The sequence below is a fragment of the Molothrus aeneus genome, chromosome 1, assembly GCF_037042795.1.
Source record: "Molothrus aeneus isolate 106 chromosome 1, BPBGC_Maene_1.0, whole genome shotgun sequence".
NCBI lineage: Eukaryota > Metazoa > Chordata > Aves > Passeriformes > Icteridae > Molothrus > Molothrus aeneus.
In genome coordinates, this window is record NC_089646.1 from 86,333,271 (window position 1) to 86,357,508 (window position 24,238).

Here is a 24,238-nt window from a genome sequence, read left to right on the forward strand (position 1 = left end):
CTGAAATAATTCATGTACTGGCATCTGATAACTCAAATATTGCTATTTGCTAATAGTCCTGAACTGATTTGGTCTCTGTTATTTCTAACTCAGTGGTTCACCCTGTTCTCTTTTCCAGTTGAGCTATTGGTTACTTAGCAGGAATGTTTTATTTGGTTTAATTTAGGAAGTGTGATGTCCAGTGCCAGCTGTCCCATGCCAGCACATTGTGTACTGTCCTTTAGGCCAAAAAGACACAACTTAATGACTAATGAGTTGAACATTGCTATTGTCATAAATGCTTTCCATTAATGCCTCTGCAGGTAGGGCAGCTGCAAATGGAAAGTAAAGCTCAAGAAAAATCAATGGCAGCTTTGAATCTTAAAATAATAGTAAAAAATCTAAATAGGGGAAAGGATAGATAGTATGTGTTTGCAAACACATACTTAGCAGGAATTTTTAGGTGACTAACATAAGAGGCCCGTAAACGCCCTCTTCATCAGTCTCTTCCTTCCATTTCTAACTTCATTGCATTTCTTTTCCTGTGGATTCATGTTGTTTTCTCTTCCACCTTCTTTCTTTCCATTCCACTGCATGCCTCTTTCCCTGGTCTGACCTCAGAGAGGACGAGTATGAAGAGGAGGAAGAAGAACAGCCAGTCACAGAGCCCAATACTGAGGATGAGGGGGAGGAAGAGGCCAATAGGCAGGTCAAAGCCAGGTACCAGGATTCAGCATTGTCCCTCCACCTTTTCTTCAGGCTCTGGTGTGAACTCAACAGCACAGTGTGCAGCAGCATCCACTTTTTCACTCACATTCCTTGATCACCTGCTAAAGCCACCCCCCACAGAAATATTTTTGCATTTTAAAGCTTTGGGGAAGGGGCTGGGGCATGGCAGTGCTAATGGAAACACCAGAATTATGTAGGTTCAGTGCACTATGCACTGTCTGCATTCACTCCCTTTAGTTAATGCTCACAAATCCTAAAAGCTTTAGTGAAAAGCATAACTTTAAGCATGATTTGGTTTAACTTCTTAGTAAAGGCAATGATGAAACACCAGAATGCTTAACAGAGGATGTTGCTTGGTTTCTTAGGTTTTCATCCCTATCTTCATAATACTACCTTATTAGGAATATCTGTTGCTATGCAGTAAATTGACATTTTTTGAATGCTGCCTTAGATTCCATATAAGTTTTGATCATGTTTTAATAGCAAAGAACTACTTTGCGGCAAAACTGACACACATGCGTATATAATATATATACATACATATGTATACATAAAATTTTATAAATGCCTGCCCATCTGTGTATATACAGATATAAGCAAATTACCAATCAATATGCTTCATCACCTATCAATATACTCTTGTGTAAAAATTTTCCACTTATTTCTGAGATATATATATATGCATTTGGCAACTTGATCGTAATAAACTGAAAGCAAGAAAATATATTCTTTGTTCTGGACAGCCATTTGATTTAGGTTAAATTGTTTGGCTTTGCAATTCAGCAAATGAGATTGGAATTTTTTTTTTTTTTTTACATAAACCACATTCATGCAGACACTGTACAGCACAGAAGGAAGAAAGGAATCTCTTTAATGTGTGAATTCCAAAGAAAATACTGTACCTTTGTTATTATTATCTTCCAGTCTGCAAATCTTGCCAATGCCTGCCTGAAACTTCAAAATTAAGTGACAATTTCCTCAAATCTGATTCTTAAAAGTCAAAGCTAAGACACAAGTTACTGGTAAATCTCACGAGTATACTAAAATACTGCTTTAAAAAGTGAGGAAGAGCCTCATTAAGAAATGTGAAGAGCATAATGTGTTTTTAGGTCATTGGTCTTTTTAAGATAATTATCTCTTTAAGATAACTGGGTGATATTCCCATAACTTTCCTAAGTACCTTTTTTCACTGCCTCTGTGCCATTAAAAAAATTATGGTGGCTATTTGTGTTGGACGCTGACAGGTAGGACTGGCCTGGCCTCAGTGTCTCCTGGCAAACACAGCAGGTGCGACAGATGAAGGTTTCCAGATTTTCCATTGAGAGAACAATTACCTGGTATACACCTGATGATTTAAGTGCATAAGATCCCAACATATCTAACATAAATTTTGGTTTTGTTGCCTATGCTGTGCCAAGCCCACAGTCCTCAAATAAGGACTGTGCCTTCCATGCCGGCTGGGGAATTGCAGAAGTGCTCTTGGGAGAAGGAAATCAGCCATGTCAATGATCCAGCCCAAAGCCCATGCACAGTGTTTGTGCTGGAGTTCCTAGTGAAAACAGACACCCTGGAGTGCATATCCCATGGCTTCTCAGCTGCTTTGTGCCTTCTGTCACTCACCAACATCTGCCTTCAGTAGAGCAAAGCAGATGTGTTTTCTCTTTTCTTTGATGTGTTTTCTCTTTTCTTTCTCTGCAAGTCTCTATGAAAGACCAGCATGGAATGCTGACACTCAGAGAAACCAGAAATTAGTGCCTTCATACCTAGAAAAATATTTGTTAAGGTGTTGATTTTGAAATCATTTCAACTTAATTTTTTTTTTTACAAAACAGTGCTAATTGAGTACTTTTTTTATTTTCATCTTTGTTGGATGAAGAATTTTAGTAAAAAGATCAGATTCCCAGGGAGGATGATAGCCAGATATCAGATAGTCCAGACTTGGAGAAGCAGTCCTGCAGACTGTATCTTGAACCATCTGTACTCCATGGAGTATTTTCCAGTGTGCTCAGTCTGCTTTGTACTGCTCTGACAATGTTTACAATCTAACTTAAATATATGAAGATTGTTCCAAAAATAGGTGTGAAAAGGCTCATGAAAATTAGTTCTGAAGCCTATCGGTTAAATCCCCTCTTTTCTTTTAGAATGAGTTGCTTCTTTTTCCCAGTATTTGTAACCACAAGAAGAATCCCACTGGGATACAAAGACGTGAGTTCTCTTTATTTAAAAAGATGTGATGATTGTCTAAATTTTGGAAGTTTTTGTTTGTCTGACTCTTCTTCATTTTTTTTCCCTGGAAGTGATACTATCTGTGATCTCCTTCACCCCATTGTTCTCTCCGCTTCTCTTTCTAATGATTTTTTCCTCCTGCAGTGAGGTTCCAGATGTGCATGAGGCTGTGAAGGAAAGCTTTTCACAGTGCTCTGACTCTTCAGCTGTCTCCAGTGCCATTTCTCCACCTGAGAGGCCTCTCACCTGCTCTAGAGCAAAGAGCTTTTCTAGCAACTCCTCTTCCGTGCCTGACTCATCTGTCTCTCATCATAATTCTGTCCTTTCATCACCATCTTCACCTGCAACAGCATTGCTGAGCTCTCCGCAAAATTCCTCAGCATCCATTACTCCAAAGGCATCTCCAACAGTGGAGAAATTGCCTTATGTACCACACACTCCTTTTCACCTCTTCTCGTATGACTTTGAAGACTCTCCAGCATCTGTGAAAGAGAAGGAAGCAGAAATGATGAGGGAAAACAGGTAGATTTTCTATAGCTAACAATAATTTTTAGATAAATGAATAAAACCTTTCAAGAATTTTACAGAGCTAATAATGCCACTCTATGTGTTGTATTATTTCCGGAACATGCTATTACTAATTTTAGCCCTGTAAGCCTGTATTTTGATTTGATATTTTCCCCTTGCCTTTGCTGACATCATTACTCTTCTTCCAGGTCTGTAGTTGATAAATATCCTGGCCTCCTCTATAAAGCAGTGGATAAATAACCCATGGTTTGGGAGATCCAAGAAAGGAGCACCATTTTGCTCTCATTTACAACAGTGTAATTTGCAGACATGTTTTCATGAAAATTAATGGGGCTCTTCTGCTATAAAATCAAGAGAGGTCAGATCAGCACTTGAAATTCAGGGGTGAAGTCCTGACTTCAAAGGCTGAACTGCCAAATCCTAAATTTGTTGTTTGATTACAGTGCATGTCCATCTCATGTGCAATTTCAGCTCATGCTTGTAATAAGAGATCTATAAAGATAACATAGCACTCAGAGTAGACAATTTTATCTCCACAACATCTGTTGAATTTACTTGTTCCTCATGCATTTATCTTAGTTTTTAACTTTAATTTCCCCATCCCACCCCTCTAAAATAAAAAAAAAATTGTTTTGTCTCATCTGTTTTCAAGTAAAAGAAATTGACAGTAAGTAGCACTAAAGACAATGACAGAGAATCACCTTGAAGAGGTTGATGATTTTTTGCTGTCTGTTACAGTTGTCAGTGTTGTTTGAATTAGGTGCTGAAAATGTACATTTATATTCCATGCATCTTTATTTCTTCCTCTCTCCAGCAGTCCTTCTGAGTTTCTGCATGTGAACAAATGTTTTGATTCTTTGATCCTTTTAATTTTTGATCTTTCTCTCCTAATAGGTGGGTGTGTTTTGTCCCTTTTCCATTTTTCTGAAAATTCTGTAAATCCAAGTAGTTGTTGACAAGTGACTTAATTCACATATTTTTCCTTTACCTGCAACTTGAACACTGGAGTTCCTCTAAATTTACATTTTCTTTCATAGGTGCATTTTTCCCTTAGACCTCTCACACTCGTTTATTGGTCTCCCATTGCTGTTATACTTTAGAGAGTAGATTCCTAAATACCTCCTGTTCCTGAAATATTTAGTATTTCTGCAGTGATTTTTTTTTTTCCTCTGACCATCTTTTCTGCTTTCATTTAGTACAGAGGTTCAGGAGTGGGGGTGGGGATGGAGATTCTTCCAGGTTTATCTGGAGGAAAAAGAGGGCAAAGCCTGCACAATTTATTCAATAATATGCCCATAAAAGAGGAAAATGTCTTGAGGGTGAATGCTGCTGGATAAGACTATTGCATCCACATTGGTACATGAGACAAGAAGGGAAAATGGAAGCAATAGCCAGTACCAGAGGAAGGTTAGAAAGATAAACTTTGAGTACAGCATACAGACTTAACCTGGTATTCTGGTCTTGCCTTGCTCCTACTGCAGCAACTCAATGTTCCTCTAAATTTTGTAGGATGTTGTGTCCAGACCAGTCCCTCTGAATTTGATTTTTTTAATGGTTGTCCGTCTGACTCCATAGGAGGTGCATTCCCTCCATTTTCATGAGCGTTATCTTTGGAATAATTGAAAACCCTTGGTCTGAAAAAGCGCTCTGCTCTATGTCAGCTTTTTCATGGGACAGAGGAGAAGAAAAGCACATGTAGTGGTTGATAAGAAGGTCTCCTTGCAGTTGATCAAAATGGAAATGGAGGTTTCTGTGTCAGGAACATACCAAATCAGCTCTGAGTTCTTATCAGGACAGTGGAGTTTACTCATCTGTAACTCAGCACAGGCACAGTCAGAACATTTCCCAGGCTAAGCCTGTCGGAGAGAAGACCCAAGCTAGGTCTGTGCTACTAGGGAAGCTCCACACTGTCCAGTTACACAGTCTCCAGTGGACCACTGTCTCCAGTTCCTAGTTAGTTTTCTTCTAGGACACGAAGACCTGGACAGTAATTATTTCCTGCAAAAGTCCTTTTGTGGCTCAGAAACTTGCATGTTAGAGTTTTTTCCAAAATTAGTTCCCTGATGCTTGTCAGTATAGTGTCTCAAAAACAGATGAGGAATGGGGGGTGTTTTCTAAAGCATTAACCTGAAATTGCTGTTCCAGAGGACATGTTCTCTAAAGCACAATCCCTTCCATTGTAAAAGCACCTAGCTGAAATCTACTCTGATTTTAACGTGGGCCTTGGCAGGCAGCAATGCTGTTGAACTCTAAGAAAAAACTTGAAACTTTGAATGAAATTTTGCATGGCTAGATGAGTGTGCTTAATGGAGCCAAAGGAAACCAACCAGGCTTTTCAAATAAAATTGCTGAGTGAAATTACTGAGTGCTGATGTGTGCGAGGGAAGAAGCAGCAAAGATATGGTGAAAGAGGATATATTATATCTTGTGAAGTATTATAAGGAAAATTATGTTGCTCTATTTCCTGAAATGAATTTTGCAATTTGGATGAGTTGACCTTTCTGAGTACTGATCTTCAGAGAACCATATGCTTTCCATGTGGGAAAATGGCGTTGTCTGTGAACAGTATTAAAGAGAAATATTAACATTTTCCCAAATTAAGAATCTTTTCTTGACATGCTGTTAAGGTACAATGGTTAAAAAGCACAGCAAAGCAACACAACTGCCTTTTCTATTCAGTACAGGAGCCAGGATGAATACATTGATAGAAAGGACTCTGGGGAGGTGGCCATTCCAGGAGTCCTGGAAACAATTTCTCTTTGATCAGCAAGCTCACATTGAAGTGAAGCAAGTTTATGGGGTTTTTTAATGGAGAGAAGGACTGATAGAAATTTCTAAAGCCGTGCTTCCGGAGACATGTCTTTTTAACCATGGTGATGATTTTTTACAGGCATTGTAAGAAATGGCACATAAGCTATTACTTATGTTGGGGGAGGGGAAAGAAAATACTGCTGGCTTTAATTGAAAAGAATGTGGTTGTTTTTCCATTTAAAATGCAAGCATTTGCAAGTCATGGATGCCCATGTTCAGATCACGTCTCAGGAGTGCTGCTATTTTCCTTGATTTTAGTAGATATGGATATCAACTAAAATCTTGGGCTGGTTTGACTCCTTTTCTAATGGTTGGATATCACTCCCAAAACAGCTAATAATTCTGAGTAACTGAGCAGTATGCAAGTTCCTGTTCTGAGTTGTCACTTGGGAGGACCATTCAAATCTCTCATTATTTTCCTTGCCAATAGCTCACTGATTCATCATGTATGTTCATGCCGTGGTTGATATTAAGAGTACATGATTGGTTGCATATTTGGAAATAGAGCAACATTTTCAGAAGGTGACTGTTTAAAAAATTCTGGGGTATGGAGTCATTACCACCCCATAAACAAGAGGATTTACTGTTGCATGCCCGTTTGCTGATGGATTTTTTCTGTCTCTCCCTTTCTCCTTCTTTTCTTCCCATTTCATCAGATACAATAGCTATGGCAGCAGCTCTTACTCTTCTCCACGACCTTATGCTGGTGTGAGTGCCCCTACAACACCCACTACTCGTTATGGGACAACTCTGTCACCACCTCAGGAGACCAAATCTGACAGGTTTGTAAATTAATCAGTGTTTTGACAACAGTTCCTTTGCAGACAGAATGAAGGAGATAAATGTAAGCTGTTCTGAATGAGTACTGGAAATAACTTCTAGCCAGTTTTTTTCTAACATTGGGGAAAAAATGGAAAAAAAATCTAAATATGTTCATTTCCCACTCGTTCTCAAGCCTTTCTGTCTGACTTGGTGTTAAAGGTTGGGTGCATTTCCATCCCACTTCTGTTTCTTCTACTTAAATGGATAAAGCAGAGTTGCTTCGCACATAAGCTGTTTTAAGTATTAAAAGGTGAATTAAAATTTTCTCTCTTTCCATTTTTAAAAATAAATTCAGATAGATCTATTTTCACTTCTATCCTTTTAAATCAACTGCAAAATCTTGGAAATGTGCTTGGTTCAGAATTTCCTAGGCCATAATTTTGTCCTTTCTTCAAAATACGTGATATATCTCATTGTGTTTCATCAAAAGCAAAACATTTATTACTGTAGCTAAAGCAAACTCCTAATAACCAAACAGTTATCAGCTTGCTTTAAGAAAAAAATTTAAAGGGGAAAAAAACCAAACCAGCAAAAAAAATGTTTCAAACAATCAAAATACTCTTTTGAATTATGTAAGGTACTATAGGAAGGAAAAAGATAGGAAAATGTTATGGATACTTGAAAGAAATTCTTGGCAAGAGGTTTGGACCACCAGAAATTAACTATCTGTTACAACCTGAGAGTAAATGACAGCTTCAAAGGATATCATGCTGATTTTAAGAAGGAAAGGTAAAAGTTTTTGATTAATTTAATTCAATAATATGATACAATAATGTAAATAATATCCAGTTAGGTCAGATGAGGTTTGGATTGTTTGTTTCCAAATTGGCCTGTAATTCATAAAAAGTGCATCTTCCATCCTGTTTTCTGAACTTAAGGTTTTTTACAGGACTCTTGTTCTGTATTCCAGTTAATTTTTGCTAACGATTCTTTGGCATATTTCTGTATATGCATGTGTGTTTGTGTATCTGTATATGCTTGAACCTTCCTAATGCCTCACATCCTTTCCAGACTGCTACTCAGAATGGTTCAAGTTAGGTTCTTCCATCATACATGTATTTGTAGCCATGAGGTATTGATTTAATCCTTTTTTCCAAGTGAGTAATTAGATTAAGTTTCTCTTTGGAGAAAGGCATTGTTTTTCATTTGCTCATCTTCCTGGAGTACCTTGCCTCGATTTGTCTTTCCTGATCTCAATTAAATTATTGCCACAATAAAAACCTCTACACCAGCATATTCACCCCCGTTTACCTCAGCAAAACTGATGCAAGATAAGCAAGAGTTAAAAGTATCCCACTGCTTTGGAAGTTTAAGATTTTCAAGCTCCTGCTCTTGTAAGCTTCTGATTGCTGCTGTGGCAAAGAAACCCCAAAGTGGGCAAACGCTGAGATGGCTAAAGATGGTTGGGCTTGTCCTGCAAGAGGCTGATGGTGCTGGCCCTGCTCCAGTGAGGAAAGCCAGCTTTCATTTCGGCATCTGCGTTAAGTGCCTTGCTGGTTTGGAGCCAAAATGCCTTGGTCCCACAGGATGAAGCTGTAAAATTTGCAGATTCATGGAGAGTCAAGCCAGAGGGGAGCCCTGCAATCACCTGTTGTGACCTATAATGGGTCTCACAGAAGCTAAATGAAAGACCCCTGTACTCTCATGTGTTTTCAAGTGGCAGCACGTGATTTCTCCTGAAAATATTCCAATATTTCTTATCACTGCTAGGAAAATATTTTATATTTTGAAGCCAGTTTTTCTAGCAGCATCTTCCAGCCAACGCACCTCATCTTTCTTTTTTCTCTGAAACTCTAAAGCGCTCTACCTTCAACCACCAGCTGTCTCTTACATGTTGTAAGCGACTGAACACAGTGCACAGCATCACAACTCTGTCTCTCCTTCAGGTTATGTTTGCTGCTTTCCACCTCACATGATAAAAATCTCTGTATTCATGTTTAAATTTGCAGCTTGCTGTTCATGGTAGTTCATGAACTCACAAGGGTTCCTGCATTTTTATGTTTGAATGATGTTACAGCCTGATGCTTCCTGTATATGAGTCTCTATGAAGCGTGAAAATTGTGTATACACTACGGCTGCGTGTTGTCTGCAGAATAGATGCAGTTATTTCTTTAAAGATAATTAAGTTTACAGTTTCAGATGCCATTTTACATTCTCTTGTTCTTTTTGAGAGTGCTGCCACTGCAGATGTATACTTCTGCAAGCTCTAAAGTACTGACTACTTTGAAGAAGGGCAGAAGCCTTCCTTAATTTCATTGTCCTGAAAGATATGCACTGAAGAAGTGCCCATGTAGAGACTGACGGATGGAATTTGCTTATTGGAGAGTAAGCCATGTAGTGCATGACACAATGCTTGGCACTAATCAGTAAATGGAAAGTATTGTGGAGGTTTTCACAGTTTTCTATGAATGGTGTTTGCCTCAGGTTATGTAAACACTATTTCCTACCTCCTGATGGTAAAAATTTACATGGATTCAAACACCCAAAAAAAGTTAAAAGATGTGAGTGGGGGGGAGAGGAAGACATTTGATAAGAAGCAGATGCGCACTATGGTTAGCTCTAAGGTGCGCTTTCTGGTTTCAGCTTATGCTTCAGTTATGCAAAGCCTTCACAGAAAGATTCCTGTCTTTTATCATGCCGGGAAGAGCTTCAGATGCAGGTCCTGCTACCGTTTATCTGACCTTCGAGAATGAGGAGGAAGGAAGAAGCAGCATTTAGATCAGTGCCCAGCACAGTGATTCATGCTCCATTCAGTTGCCCTGACAGGCTTTTCAAACCCTTGGTTGCATTTGCTTATGTAAACAAGAGCTACAACTTAGGTGGAAAGAAGCAGTGTGGTTGATATTTTGACATTCGTACTTTTAAAACCCTCTTTGGTTGAAATCAGTAGGGAATCATAAGAGCAGTATAAGTCAGTGCAAAAGTAGCTGGATTTTGTTCTTTGAAATCCACATCATCTATATATTTCTGATTGTACAGCAGAAGAAAAGGCTTACTTTACTGTTTCTAAATACAGCTGCAGCCTTTTGGCAACTTCTTGCCATGCTGTTGTTTTCTCTCATTTCGCTGGGTCCCTCGTGGAGAGCCATGTTTGTGAAGTGCATATTGCAGCCATGGGAATCCTGCTGAAGGAGGGCAAATTGCAGGGCAGTTTCTCTTCAGCCCTTCATTGGGAGAGAAGAAGGAGTGGGTCAGTTCTCTTGTATCTCTCTGCTTGTGAAAGTTGCTCCTAATGCATAAGAAGTATAACCCAGTCTGCCTGTTTTCTAGTGCCAAAGAGTGCTTTTCTCCATAAATACGCTGCTCCCACTCTTCACAACGTAAATCACAATTAACTCTTTCTCCCCAGTTAATAAAACAATTTAAAAATCACTCTCATAACCTCATAAATTTTAGTAACAAAGGGGAAGAGCAGTGCATGACTGAGACACATAAGGGAGGAAAAACATTTTTCTGTCCCTCCAAGTTGGCCCCTTGCTTGAGGGCAGAAGGTGTTGTAGGACTAGTCTGCATTTCCATGCCTTATGGTCACACCTAGGATATTTCTGTCTAGCCAGACTCCTTTGTCAGACTCGGAATGTAAGACAGTCACTCCAATTGGAACTGCAGCCTGGAGTCTGCCACAGGACATCAAACTTGTTACTTGCAAAGCTTCACACTCCCTCATAGTGTCCTTTTGGTGGTGAAGTGTTTGCACTGTTGATCATGGCTATCCTTCGAGGAGATCATGAAGGAGTGTAACTTCTAAGGCAAGAGCTCCTAAATTCAGCACCAGCTTTAATTCATTCCACCACCAGAAAAATATCCTGCTGGTGTGTTTTGCAGGGTGGGTTTCTTCTGATGCATTTGCCAGGAGGTGTTCCTCCTGGGCTGGACAGTCAAACAGTAGTACAGTCAGCGTAGCTCAGAAAGCCTTCTCGGGGCACTCCTGCCAAAGGAGCAGGAGTTCATGGTCTCACCTCTATCTGTTAAATCAAATGCCAGAAAGTTCAGCTCGCAAACCTCCACTTCTTGAGGCTCTTGGCCAGTCTCTGTGAACTTAGTCTCCATCTCTGGCTGGTCCCTCAGAAGTTCTTCCAAATCTCCAAGCCGGGTAAAGGCCTGCTATGGTGTATGCAGCTTATTCCTGTTTGAAGCATCTCCAGCTTTTCCAGAGTGTTAGAAAATAGGCTTAAGAAATATTAAATATATTTCACATTCTTTAATATGTTTTCCATTTTACTTGCTTTGTGATCTACAGCAGTACATTACCTTGGGCTCCCATGATGCAGGGCCTTGAATATTGAGTGTTCATTTCCATGTTCTTCTATATGTTTTAAAGGAAATGTACCTTCAAACATTTATTTCTAAAACAGGTCACAGGCAGTGAGATTAGCATGCCTAGATTATAGGTGTTTTTTTTCTCCTCTGACACTTAAACACCATACCTGAAGCATAAGCATAAAGTGCTGCAAAAGTCTGCAGATACTCTTCTTTTGAGTTTTATTCCCTTTCCAGGTGCCTGAATTAGTGATTTGCTGGAAATCTGGTGCTTTCTTTCAAATTTCTTTCTTTAAAGCAAATCAAAACAAACAGAAAGAAAAGAAAAAAAAAAAAAAAAACCTTGAGAATGTCAAAAAGTTTTCAGTTGGATTTTCTACTAAAAGTAAAGGCTTCAGTATTTGACAACACCAGGGAGATGCTGCTGGCTGAAGCTTCTTGGCAGGTTCCTTTCTTTTTTTCTTTTTGTTAGCCATTTATCACTAATTTGTGCTCTGCAGTTCCCTTCCTCCAGCTGTTAAGCACGAAGGTAAAACAAAAGCCTATGAAACAGAACCTGCTATACAGCCTGCAAAGCTGCTGCTCTCCCAAGAACTGCTCCTCTTTCCTTGGCTTTCTGTCCTTTCTGTATGTATTTCTGGGCTCTCAGACCAGAGATTTTTCCTTGTGGTAACTGCCAAGCACATCTCACTCTGAGTAACATAATGAGGCACAGATAGCTTGGTAGCTGATAATAGTGGCCCAGGGCAAAAGCCTCAACTTTATTGCAGAGATTTTAAGAGGAAAAATGACCTTAGGAATTACTTGATGATTTACAGTTTGGGAAGCAGTGGTGGCTTGCACTGGCCTAGCTGCTTGTCAAACTACTGTGTAAGCAATATTCTTGATTGCAGCTTTGTGGACTTCATCAGAGGGCATATGTTTAAACAGAAGCATGAACTGGTTATGGTTTCAGACTGCAGAGTGTTGCTGGCTTAACATGCCATGTGCAGTGCTGATGCTCAGGTCTCACCCACCATGGCCTCGATCTACACCTGGGCTCTGCAAGTCACTTCCAGGCAAAGTGTAACTCACATGAGGATGAGAAGCTGCTGGTTGGAGAAAGACAGAAGCACAGTGTAAAAGCTGCACAGGTCAGCTGGAAGAGGAAAGTGTATGCAGAAAGTCCTTGGGCATTGCGCAGGCTTTGTGTGCTGCTCTGTCCTGCTCTAGCTCTAATTTGGGTAGTCCCCTGTACCACTTAAAAGTCTAACATTAATCAGTTCTTCTCTTGGTCATTCTCAAATTTCTTTCTTAAAGGAAGCATTAGTAGTTTTAGCTCTAAATTTTATGTTTATTTTTGAGAGAGGTTTTATAAAGATTCCTTAAGTAATGTTTAGTCTGTTTGCAAAGTCTTATATCAACATGCTTTTGAATTTGCCATGTCATGTAGGGAGACATAACACACAGGGAGTTTTTTTAACTGTGAAAAGCAATATGGCTCTTGGCAGCTTTGCCTCCCATTTTGTCTCTTCCTAAGCTGGAAAATGGATTTATTTTGTTAAAGCCAAGAGACTTTAGAGTTACTTAAGGCCGAGTAGGAGCTGCCGACTTTTGTACCCTCACTGTAGCATTCCCATGGCTGCTGGAACAGGAGCACTTTGCAAAATTAGGTAATTAGTGCTTCTTTATTAAAGTTATTAATGACTCTGCCCCATGTTGTATTAAAAACAATCCTGAATATTAACCTTATAACCTAAAGGGATTTCCTCTCGTAAGTCATCTGTTAAATTTTTTTTAGCTCATAAAAATATACATTTGTATTTTGTATTCTTCCTGTAGATAACCATTTCTATTTAGCAAATTTTAAAAATTCAACTAAACAGAGGGAAAGACAACCACAAAATAGTATCTCAGAGTTTACATGAATGAAGAATGTTTGAAGTTCAGAATTTCAGTTTTGCTTTCAGTAAGACAGAAATATTTCCTTCAGTTTGCAACAAGATTAGAGTAATTCAGGGCACATAATCCCCTTCACAATGTATCGTCTGTGATGGAGTATTTTCAGAAAACTGCAAGAACTTGCAAAAAAGTGTGAGAGATCTTGTGTCTGCATGAATTAGTGTTCATAATAATGATTACTAATTCACTGCTGTGTTAAATGCTGTAGATCAGACTAGCTGAATTTTTATTCAGAAGAGCTTTGGCCTACAGTCAACCTTTTGGGTATCTGATGCTCTGTGTATATTTTGCCTTCATTTCTTCCCCCCCCCCCCCATTCTTTCCTTTTCCTATCTCTCCTTCCAGTAAGATAAGTTACTAATGACCTCTTTGGCCCTGTGTCCTGATTCTGTGGTGAGGAGCTCTATTCACAAATCCACAGACCTAGATGCCTTCTGGTTGTTAATTTTCTTTCTGGAATGAGAAAGTAATAACATAGCTTGTTTAGCTTTTACTGGTTTTAACAGCAGGCATAAAAAAGCTTTTCTTAACATTTTTTTATATCAACAGTCCATTCTTAATAGCCTTGCATTCTCTACGAGACTAAAAATAGCAGTCAGAGTAAGCATCCTTCTGGATTGTGTTTGTGGAGCTGAACAAATGGTTGATATTACCAGCTGGTAACATAGGACACCAGCACTAAAATGCTGGCATATATTAGCTGTAACCCCATTTTGCGAGTGATTGCTCTATTATGCTTTCATTGAGCATTCACATTCTCTTTACTGTTAAAATCTCTTATCAACTTTGATTCAATGCCCCAAGTTTTTTTAGCCTTTTTCTTGCTTATCCATTTTTAAAATGCAGCCTACAGCAATAAGACCTAAAAATTCATGAGGCCTGAAGGCACTGTCACCCTTCAAACACCATCAAAGCAACAAAATTACCCAATAGCTAAGCCCAAGCCTTCCCACCAGCTGGTTTGGCCAATCATGCTGCCATTTGCAATTCAAATATGTGCTCGCTGAAAGGGAACATTTACTTTTAGTGTTATTGCCAGGGAAATACAGAAATAAAAATCAGATTTTGTCAACAAACTGTACATAGACAAATCCCTTTTCAAATTGTTTAGAATGTGAGAGGAATACCCCTTAATGCTTGTTTTTCCTCTGGCTGCTTTACAGGTTTGTACACCCTGAAAGTAACCTGCTTTTACCCCAGGTTTAGTTTATGCTCATGTAGAAAATTACTGATAGAGTTTACTAAATACTAAAACTGTGCATTTACAGTTGCAGTTCACATTAAAAAGAGTATTGGTGCACCCAAAGACCAGTTGAGCCACAGTGTTTGATATCTGCAGTGAGGCTGTGAGTTCAAGAGGCTTCATAAGGCAGCTGGTCTCAGCATTTGGTGTGAGGTGTGGTCCCCACCGAAGGCAGATGGGTGTGGTTGAGTGGGTGTAACCACTAAGAGAGCACTAACTCAGCTATGGCAGTGCTGTTTGTTTGCCAGCCCTTTTCTAAATGTGGCTGAAGACCCAAAGCCTTGACTATTTGTGCTTCAAGAAGTCAGTGTCACACAAGGGGTCAGCTGACCGTGCTCCTGTCTGTTTAATTATGGCCTCTATGTACAGAACCTTCTGGCAGCTTGGACTGTTAGATGTGACCATTTCATGCAACAAACTCTTATCACCTTTGATTCAATGCCAGAAGTTTTTTTAGCCTTTTTCTTGCTTATCCGTTTAACATAGGGCTGTGTTTGGGACAAAGGAATCGTATGTGTGTTCACAGCTTGTAATTCAGCTGAAGTACACACTCATAACCAGTGAGAAATACGGGAATTCCAAGTTTTGACAAATTGTTGTTGATTTGATTAGTTTTGAAGAGATGGCCAGCTAACATTTTCAGTTCTTTAGACACTGGCTTTTTTTCTGGACATACAGCTGTGGATCTTCTATTTGGATTGTGATACTGGTCTTCATACATCTACAAATGTAATCCCAGTGAGCAATGCTAGCCAAACTATGCTAGATCAAACCTCCAAACAAGGTGTGGAGATATTTTACTACCAGGGTTAGCTTAGAATCCCATCTGCAGGACTAAGCTGTGCATCTCCATGTGGTTTCCCTGTAATGCCCTGTATAAGAATGTGCATTTATTGTAGGGCCTCAAAGAGCTCAGTCAGAGCTGAAGGCTTCCAACCTGCTAGATGATGTGCAGACCTGCAATCATTCTTTTGGTCTCTCATCATCACCCCATCCTTCCCCTTATTTTTCCTTCAGTCTTCTTTTAAGCCATACCTTCCTTTGACTCTAAATGGAGTTTGCAGACTTCATGGCAGCTGGGCAGGATGGGATATCAAGCTGAATACACAAAACAGATAAAAGCAAAGACTTGATAGGGACCCTCTTTTGCCATCTCTCCTAGTTAATTTCCATATATCTTCACATGGAGGCAGAATTTATTTTTCCCCTTCCAAAAGTAATTTCTGATGTTATATCCAACCATATAGCCATGGCTTTTTGTGCTACTACAGGGATGTAGCTCTAGCTTTTGAATTTTAGTACAGTGGTGCTACTGTTTTTGCTAAGAGCTTTCTCTTGAAACATGCACTAAGAGGTCAAAAGTTAAAATAAATTTAAAATATGCTCAAGGGAAAATTCACCACACGTACTTGACTGTCAGGGTTTGAGGATTTTTTCCCCCCCTTTTCTTAGTGCTGAAGCATATTAGAGATTTTTATGGTTTTGAGTGTGATCCAGCATTGATACTGTAGCTTTGGAGGAGTGCCAGCAGGGACTCTTACAGAATATCAAGTTTTATACCATCTTATGTAATGTTTATGCGGGTGGGATATGACATATTGAAATTCAATTTATTGAAATTATTGACATTATATTCATGCTGCCCTGCTGCCAGTGGGGCTGAAATGGCTATGTTTTGTGGTGTTCCTGCTTATACAGACATCGACTCTTGGGGAAGATAGGTTTGCATTAATATTTTTATCTTCTTTTGCACCTATGTTCACTAGTGAATTGGTTCCATTATGCTAAATGCCTACACTGTGCAGCCACAGGCAAGTAAATAAATAAGGGAGAGGGTCTGAGTTCTTAAAAATAAGGAAAATTTATTCAGGTTTGCATTACTGCTTAAGGAACCTTCCTTTAGGCAGGCAGGGTTTAGTTTCTCTTTACACAAAAGGCAGTATCTATTTCTCTCATTAATCCTTTCATTGCAAAACTCATGTTACAACAATGCACAGAAACCTCTCTACATGAGTTATGTCTTTTTGATTTTATCAGTCTAATTCAATCAGTGTGCATCTGTATAAAGCTACCCTGTACAATTCAGATTTTTTCCTGTCTAAGAGACAGAAAGAAAGACATACTTACTCTGAGGTCACTCAGTTGCTATGTCAGAAGTTGGTGGTACCAATACCACCATGCTGGGGGAAGGTTGTGTAAGAGGACCCACTCTCCCAGACAAAGTACTACTTAGAGTAAAGCCAATAAAAAAATCTATGTCAGCACCAAACTGTAAGTGAATGTAAAAGTAGCTTTATATCTTTGAAAAGTTCTTACTGTAGAGGCCCTCATTTCTGTTAGTTATTAAAAATGGTTTAGAAGACTGTCCCTTTGTGTTTTACTGATATATTCTAATATGAAATTCATTTTGCACTTACAGCACATGCAGCAGGGAAATCATGATAATCAAATTTATTTATGTATAAAGGAAAAATATGCCTGATACTTACAAGAGAATTTGCATTCTCTAGGGCACTTCTGACATCTTCTTGTACTTTTGTTTTTCTGTATAGAGGATTCTCAGGTGTTTGTGACACATCTGTTTTTAACAACATTGCATAACAGTTTTTTCCTTTAAAATTTCAAAAATCCTTTACAGGATTCAGTTTTTCTATTAACAGGATTATAAAGTTTAAAAAAAATAGACAATATTGCAGTTGAAACAGACTGAAGAATTTTTACACATACTTCATTTGTGCTTTAGAAATTTGACTATTTAGGAAGCCTACCCTCATTGTTTTTCTTCAGCTCATTGCAGAATCTATAATCAATTCAGCAAGAAGACACTTAGCCAATGCTTTGAAAGATCTCTACATAATATTGCCATGTCATTCTGCTGGTTAGGATTATGTTACTTGCTTCATGATTGCTACTCATTTTTTGCCAGTGTGATCAATAAAAGTGACACTGAGAAATCTGATCTTCCTTTTCTGCAGGCCAGCTTTGGGTGGTCTCCTTACATCATCTTTTCGGCAGCACCAGGAGTCCTTGGCAGCAGAAAGAGAACGACGGCGTCAGGAGAGAGAAGAAAGGTTGCAAAGGATAGAACGTGAAGAAAGAAACAAATTCAAGTAGGACCCAAATTTGCTCTCAGTCTGTTGCTTTAATGTGTGATAGATTGATCAATCATTGGGACATTCAACTGCAAAAAAATTGAATTGATGAATAATTGTCTCTTTAGATACTTTTCTTGATCTAAGTATCTTAAAAACTGATAGATTAAACGCATCACAAATTTTGGCATTTCATAAAAAAATTATTTTTTTAAAGGCAGCCAATTATACTGCCTGAGTATGTACAGAGGCTCAATTTTATAATTTTATTAGATAATATTCTCACCAAATTACAATCTCAGTGAGGTATAGGATTTGAAGGTGAAACAGTGGGACAAATGTATCAAGAAGGGAGGAAGGGACAGCACTGAAACATCATTTTGCTTTTAAGTTAAACAAAGTAAAAATGTCCTGCTGTATGGTAGTGGTTTTTAACTACTTTTTCCTGTGTTTCTGAACACGTGTCTCTTCCTCCTGGAATCAACAACTGACAGAAGGTAATGACCAAAATAGCTGTTCAAACTTTGGCCAGACAAATGTCATGGCTGAATGTGGGACTTCGCATTTTCACATCTGAGAAAATGTTGTGTGATGTGGGATGCCAGGGTGTGCTGCCTGGGGATAGTAAAAGACCAGCCCTCCTCAACCTTTTCAGTCCATGCCTAGAAATCCCAGCAGAGACATTAACAAAGACTGCAGTGGGCCAAAGATAGATATGGAATCTGTACCTGAAGTTGTGTGCCTTCAGTCTGAAGAGTGTACACTAAGAAATCAATTTGTTTCCTCATTGACAGGAGTGAAAAGCAAACCTATTTTTAGTATTTAGAAGACATAATGTAATAACTGAAAGAATGGTAATGTAAATGTTTTGTAGCCTTAGAATTGGTAGTTACAGAAAAGATGGCACAGGGTTTCATGTTAGCTTGTTTACTAGTATGCAGGATTGTTTTCACTGTAATCATCCCTTTAGTAAAAAGTGGAAACAGGCTGTGATTCTGTGAATTTGGAAAGAGGAGTAACTAAGGAGTGGTTGATTGATATTCTCCTGGCTCCAGAAGATAGCTAGTTTAGAAGGAAATGAGAGGCAGAGGGAAGGTGGAAGAGCACCATAATAGGATCTTTGGCAGCCAGGAGCTGCCCAAGTCCTCCTGAAACAGAAACAATAAGGTTACAGTCTTCCAGCCTCTTCCAAAAACTCTCCCTCTAAGTGGTATCATCAGGCTGCAGCAGGCTGCCATGGACAGCCAACATGATCTTTCAGAAAGGAAACTCCCAGACCAAAAAAGCCAACAGGGCATTTGGCAGATTGACCTGTTTGAATAACAGATCTGCACATTTCAGTAGAGGTTGGCTACACTGGTTGTTCTGTCACTGAAAGAGATTTCTTAAAATCAGGAAAAAAAAATCAAAATATACATTTTCATCCTTTCATTTCAGAGTCAGAAACTGATTAATTAAATCTCATAATTATGCTACATACTTAAGATTATTTTTCAATGCTCAGTGTTTTCATCTTTTGGATTTGAGTTTTGTGATCACCCAAAAGTTATAACTTTTGTTTTAGCAGAGGGTCTCCAAAGCCGCCAGACTTCTCAAACAGACAGCATCCCACAGTTGATTAAATAGTCTGGCAGGAGGAAGACAAAATCACAGCAAGCAGTCATGGACAGTTTCATAAAAGTTCCTGGGATTTCATTCTCATATCATCAGTCTGGCTAGAAACCCAGTCTCTGAAGATGTATTTTTGATTAAAAATAGCACTTGCAATTCAGTCTTTAAACTCGTGAGCCGTACTGGATTTACCATCATGACTCATTTGTTATCTAATTCTTTCCAACTCTGCCTCAAGAACATTGCACTAGGTTCTGGCACCATTATTGACAAATAGAGGATAATTTAAAGGAAAGCATCACTAGTTGTGAAAGAGCTTGAGGATGGGAGAGCTGGAGGATTGGGAGAGGAGCTACAAAGCTTCATAAGCTATTGCTAACTAAAGGAATGCTTTGCAGAATGAACATTTTTCTCAGTAGAAGGACTATTGTACCCATTGCTTTGCAGAATGAACATTTTTCTCAGTAGAAGGACTATTGTACACGTTGCATATGTAGAACAATATGTCATAAAATAAAGTGGTTATTTTTCAGCTGTAGGGAAGAGTGGAAGTTGTCAGAAGGGAAAGAGAATTGTTAAAATTTGCCTGCTGAAGATTTCCTGGAATACTTTTAAAATATTGTGAAGGTATAATCGGTTCAGAATTCAAAGCCTGTGGAGATAGCCTGAAACAGTAATGTGTGTTCCCTGTTAAAGGACTTTTGAAGAGCACTTGCACCCAGATGTTTGATAGCTATTGGTATAATAGATAAGTAATTCAATTAATGACACTATATAAAGGGGAATAAAAGGAGTAGTTCTGAAAATATTTCTGGTACAGCTTACACTGTGAAAGAATCTAGCAGATAAGGTGAAGATCACATCAGTTTTGTCTACCAGATTCAACCAAGTATTAAAAATACATTGTAAGGAACCATCTTGCTGTGATAGTGAGACAGGGTGGACATTTGCTGGGTTCTGCTGTGCTCTGAGTTAAATTTGCATCCATGTTTGTGGATGTGGCAGGCCTTTCTGAAATCACAGTACTCAAGCATCCAGCAAACTTGACTTGGCAAAAATTAAATATATGGGTTAATTGAGGAGCTGTGGGAGTGGCAGCTGACATAAATGGAGTTTTGTATCTAAAACTCCGGGTGAAAAATGAGGAAGTGAAAGGTGGTTATCTGTCCAATGATGCCGCACACACCCTGTTGGAATGCAGAATTCTCCTTCTTAGTAAAGCCAGTCCCCTGTTCTGTTTCCAGCTGTGGCAACTAAAACTCACCAAGGAAAGGTTCCTTAGAAAGAAGGCCAATAGGTTTACCCACTGCCTCAGGTCACAGCCAGGAGCTGCAGTGACTGTCTTGGGACATTCTAAGATGGAGTGAATGAGGGATGGTTTAATAGGCACTCATGTGCCTACTCCCTAGGATAAGTGCAGTTCATTGAATCTCATTTCAGATACCAGATTTCAAAGCATGATTCAGGTTTTTCACTTACTGCATGTTTTTTAGAATTACTTTGAATGACCTTTGAAACTACATATTTGGTGGTGTATGTATGGATAAGTGTGCACTTTTCAGCAATTTTTGCAAAAACAAGCAGGTTTTTTTGACAACAGCCTTCATTGTCTCCAATCGGTTTGTGTGTACCACTCTTGGTTTCTCCTATTGTACTTATATTTCTATTACTTGCCTTTTTCTTCTGGTTTCTGCTGCAATTTACTCTAATTCTCTTTCTAGCCGGGATTATTTAGACAAAAGAGAAGAACTAAGACAAGCAAGAGAAGAGAGGTTTGTATGTCATGCATCCATCCTTCCCTATCCTTCCCTCTGGTTGTTTGTACTTCCTATATTCTTTGCTGCGGAGCTGTCGTATGTTTACATTTTTAACTCTGCTTGCACAAAACACTTTTATTCCAAAAGACTTCTATAAGAAAGAAGTTGTTACAGAGCAGAATGAAGTCCAGCTGTAAGCACAGCAATAAATGAAGAGCAATGAGAATGCTTAAGAATGATTGATGATCCTTTATCTATTTGTGTGGGAAATAAGCTTACCCCATTTGCCTCAGAAATGTGCCCAAATTTAGTAGAGTTATAAATTGAATAAGCCTGTCTTTTTCACCCAGTGGGTCCCAAGCTTTCTGGAGGGTCAGAAAAGGCAAGTGAGGATAAAGGAAATTGGGGTCACAAACATTGCAAAACTGCAGTAACAAGCTGATGGAAATGGTTCTGACCCACTCTCAGCATATTTTTATCTTTCAGAGCCAAGTTTTCTTTGCTGATCTCTTTAAACATCAGCAAGTAAATTACAAAGCTTAGCAGTGTTTATCATTGGGGCATTGTTTTAGTTTTATTTAAATAGCATATTTGAAGGGATGGAGGGTTTGGGTTTTATTTTTCCTTTTTTTTTTAAATTCAATGAACAAGTTTAGAAATTCTGGGCTAGGCTGGGAGGTATGTGCTTATAAAAGCATATTTTTCAAGGAATGCTTAACTAAGGACTTTTGTCTTTCAGTAGCTTCATGTCTACCCCTGCTAGTAATTGCATCCTGGAGGGAGTGCTTGTTTTTACCTGGAAGATATGCAAGTTACTGTACAAATAGATGAAAAATCATCCAGACTGCTTCAGTTCTGCTTTTATGATCCTCTAGAGATTACTCTCTGGAGATACATTTGGATTGTCAAGAATTGGAGTTACATTATCAAAAGAAGAGAGCAGCCATCTCAGAAATCATTGTGTTGCTATGTTTTTACTTGGGTTTTTTTCTGGTTGCCTTTGTGTTTTGACCTTTTTTTCACAAAAATCATCATACAGGAGACTGTTTCTGCAGACTGAAGTTTTATCTGTTGAGGATGAAGTAGCTAATATTAAAAAATTATTTTAGCATCTCTTAGAGTAAGAAAAGGTGGATAGGCTTTCCATTGTGCTTCCAGTCCTAAAACAATTACAAATAGTTTAAAGCATTTTCTGAAATGAAATGCATCTGAGCATATAAGCATCATCACTGAGCTGAGTAAAACCTTTCTTCAGTGAGCATGCTCATCTGCAAGTTTTGAAACAAATTAGAAGGGAGTTTTTTAGAACTTTCAAGTTGTAAGGGAAAATGACAACGGGAATATTCTTGGGGAAGTGTTCACCATCACTGCTGCACAATCTGAGACTATTTCACCCTTCATTAGTAATGTTTTGTTATCCTCAGGGCTCTTTTGAACTGAGATATCAAACTATCAGTTCCTACTCATAAAGAGGAAAGACATGTTTGCTTTGACAGCAGATAAATATTGGAAAAAACTTCTGCAAATGAATTCTTGCATCAGTCGTCCATTACATTAGCATTCTGTAACTACTTTTTTATAGACACTTTTGCACAAATTAAGTTTTATTTCCTATAGGAAATTGCATGATAACTTGTTTTAGTAGACTGCATAGACTGTAAGAAAGTCCTATCGTCAAGGTGCCTAAAATCCTAGTTAAAAACTGATTTGTATGTTTCCTCCATATCAGTTCTTGCTGTTCAATGATTTGAGGCCTTTTCCCTTTGCTTGGTTGGATGTTTTCCAATGGAAATTAAAGAATAAAACCAAGAAAGGGGAGCTCCCAAGCCCTCTCTGGTTTGAGGTACAGTTCAAATGCTCTCTACCGCCATGACTTTGTTGGTACCTTAACATTTTAAGTTGCCCTCGGGGCATTACTCAGATGCCTAGAGAACTCAAAATGATAATTTCATCTACTTGAAAATGATAAATCCATTCTTATGTTCATGAGGGATACCAAATGGATAGCCACAGACTTTTGGCTCGTTGTCTATAGAGAAGAGTCAGCATAGCTGAGATGATGTCTGCCGGTTCCCAGGATTTAAAAGAATATGGCAGCATATATGGGGGCAATTTGTCAATCCTGTAGTGGAGGTATGGTAGCTCATCCTTTCAACCCTTTCAGATTTTGGTCTGCGTGACCTTGCTGATCTGCTGATGGCATTTGTTCAATATGAAGATATTTGTCGGAAACAAAAAATAACATAAATAATGTCATTTATCACGTGTGAAGCATTAATAACTGATTCTTGAATGTTTTTTTATTTCTCAGTGATACCTATTTATTAAGCTTGCCATTTGATAACGAGTTCTGCTGAGGTGCTGCCATTGGAGTTGCTGTTCTGGTTCCCATTTTTGTTTCAGTATAATAGTCAGATACATTTTGAAAAGTCACCTCTTGATGACAGTCTCTGCTTTGCTGGTTGGCGGTGCAGCACGCCACTACAGAAAATGTTAAAGCACCTGAAAAAGAGCTGAGGACAATAAAATATTGTAGCTCCCCACATCATATAAGGATCCATCCAGATCTTTGTTGTAGTTTATTGGCAAACTGCAAAACCCCCTTGGCAGCAGCCAGCTGGGCTGTACCTGTTAGTGCCAAGTGATCAATTTGAGTGGCTCTTTATGAGTCTGGAGTCCCATCTGCTCTGCTTGTGAGGAGGTGGAAGGCACTGTATATAAGTGACCAACATTCAAAGAAAGAGTGGCTTCATGACCTGTAACAAAACATCATGCTGATGCCAGAGAAATGCTTTCCCCTCTATTGAAAAGGCAAGATTCAGTCTCGAGAATTGGCTTCTTGTTAGAACTGTAAACAGTTCCTATTTTATAACCATGCAAGTATGTATCTTGTTATATTTTCATCCAGAGTCTGTGGGGGTTCTTTTTCTTGCAGAATTTGTTCAAAGCCTGTGAATACCTCTGGAGGAATAAAGGAAAATGAGTTTGTTCTTCATTATTGCTGTTTGCAGTAAGGCAAATTGCCTCTGAAAACACAAGGACTGCTCTTCAAAGACACATTTCTGTCCTCTATATGAATGTTTGCAAATGTGCATGTGTGTGTGGCTACCATATGTACTTAGCATGTTTGTTGCCACATGTGGCTGACTTCTTTACCCTGCCTGCTTTTAGTGCACCCTTTTATACTAATTTGGTCTGTCAGTGATGCAGAAGGGGGGAGGAGAGGTATTCAATGTTAT

The 24,238-nt window shown here is 38.8% G+C and overlaps 1 protein-coding gene across 2 annotated transcripts in view; it reads left to right on the forward strand.

Moving 5' to 3' along the window:
* Positions 1-24,238, forward strand: part of FHOD3 (formin homology 2 domain containing 3) — a 377,898-nt gene that overhangs the window by 276,674 nt on the left and 76,986 nt on the right. Inside the window, exons 12-16 of one of the 2 annotated variants that reach the window (XM_066560163.1) lie at positions 601-699; positions 3,079-3,456; positions 6,930-7,055; positions 17,515-17,649; positions 20,964-21,014. In XM_066560163.1, coding sequence (XP_066416260.1) covers positions 601-699; positions 3,079-3,456; positions 6,930-7,055; positions 17,515-17,649; positions 20,964-21,014 — 789 coding nt within the window. The remainder of the gene's footprint in view (positions 1-600; positions 700-3,078; positions 3,457-6,929; positions 7,056-17,514; positions 17,650-20,963; positions 21,015-24,238) is intronic. The other variant, XM_066560156.1, reaches the window with a different exon arrangement.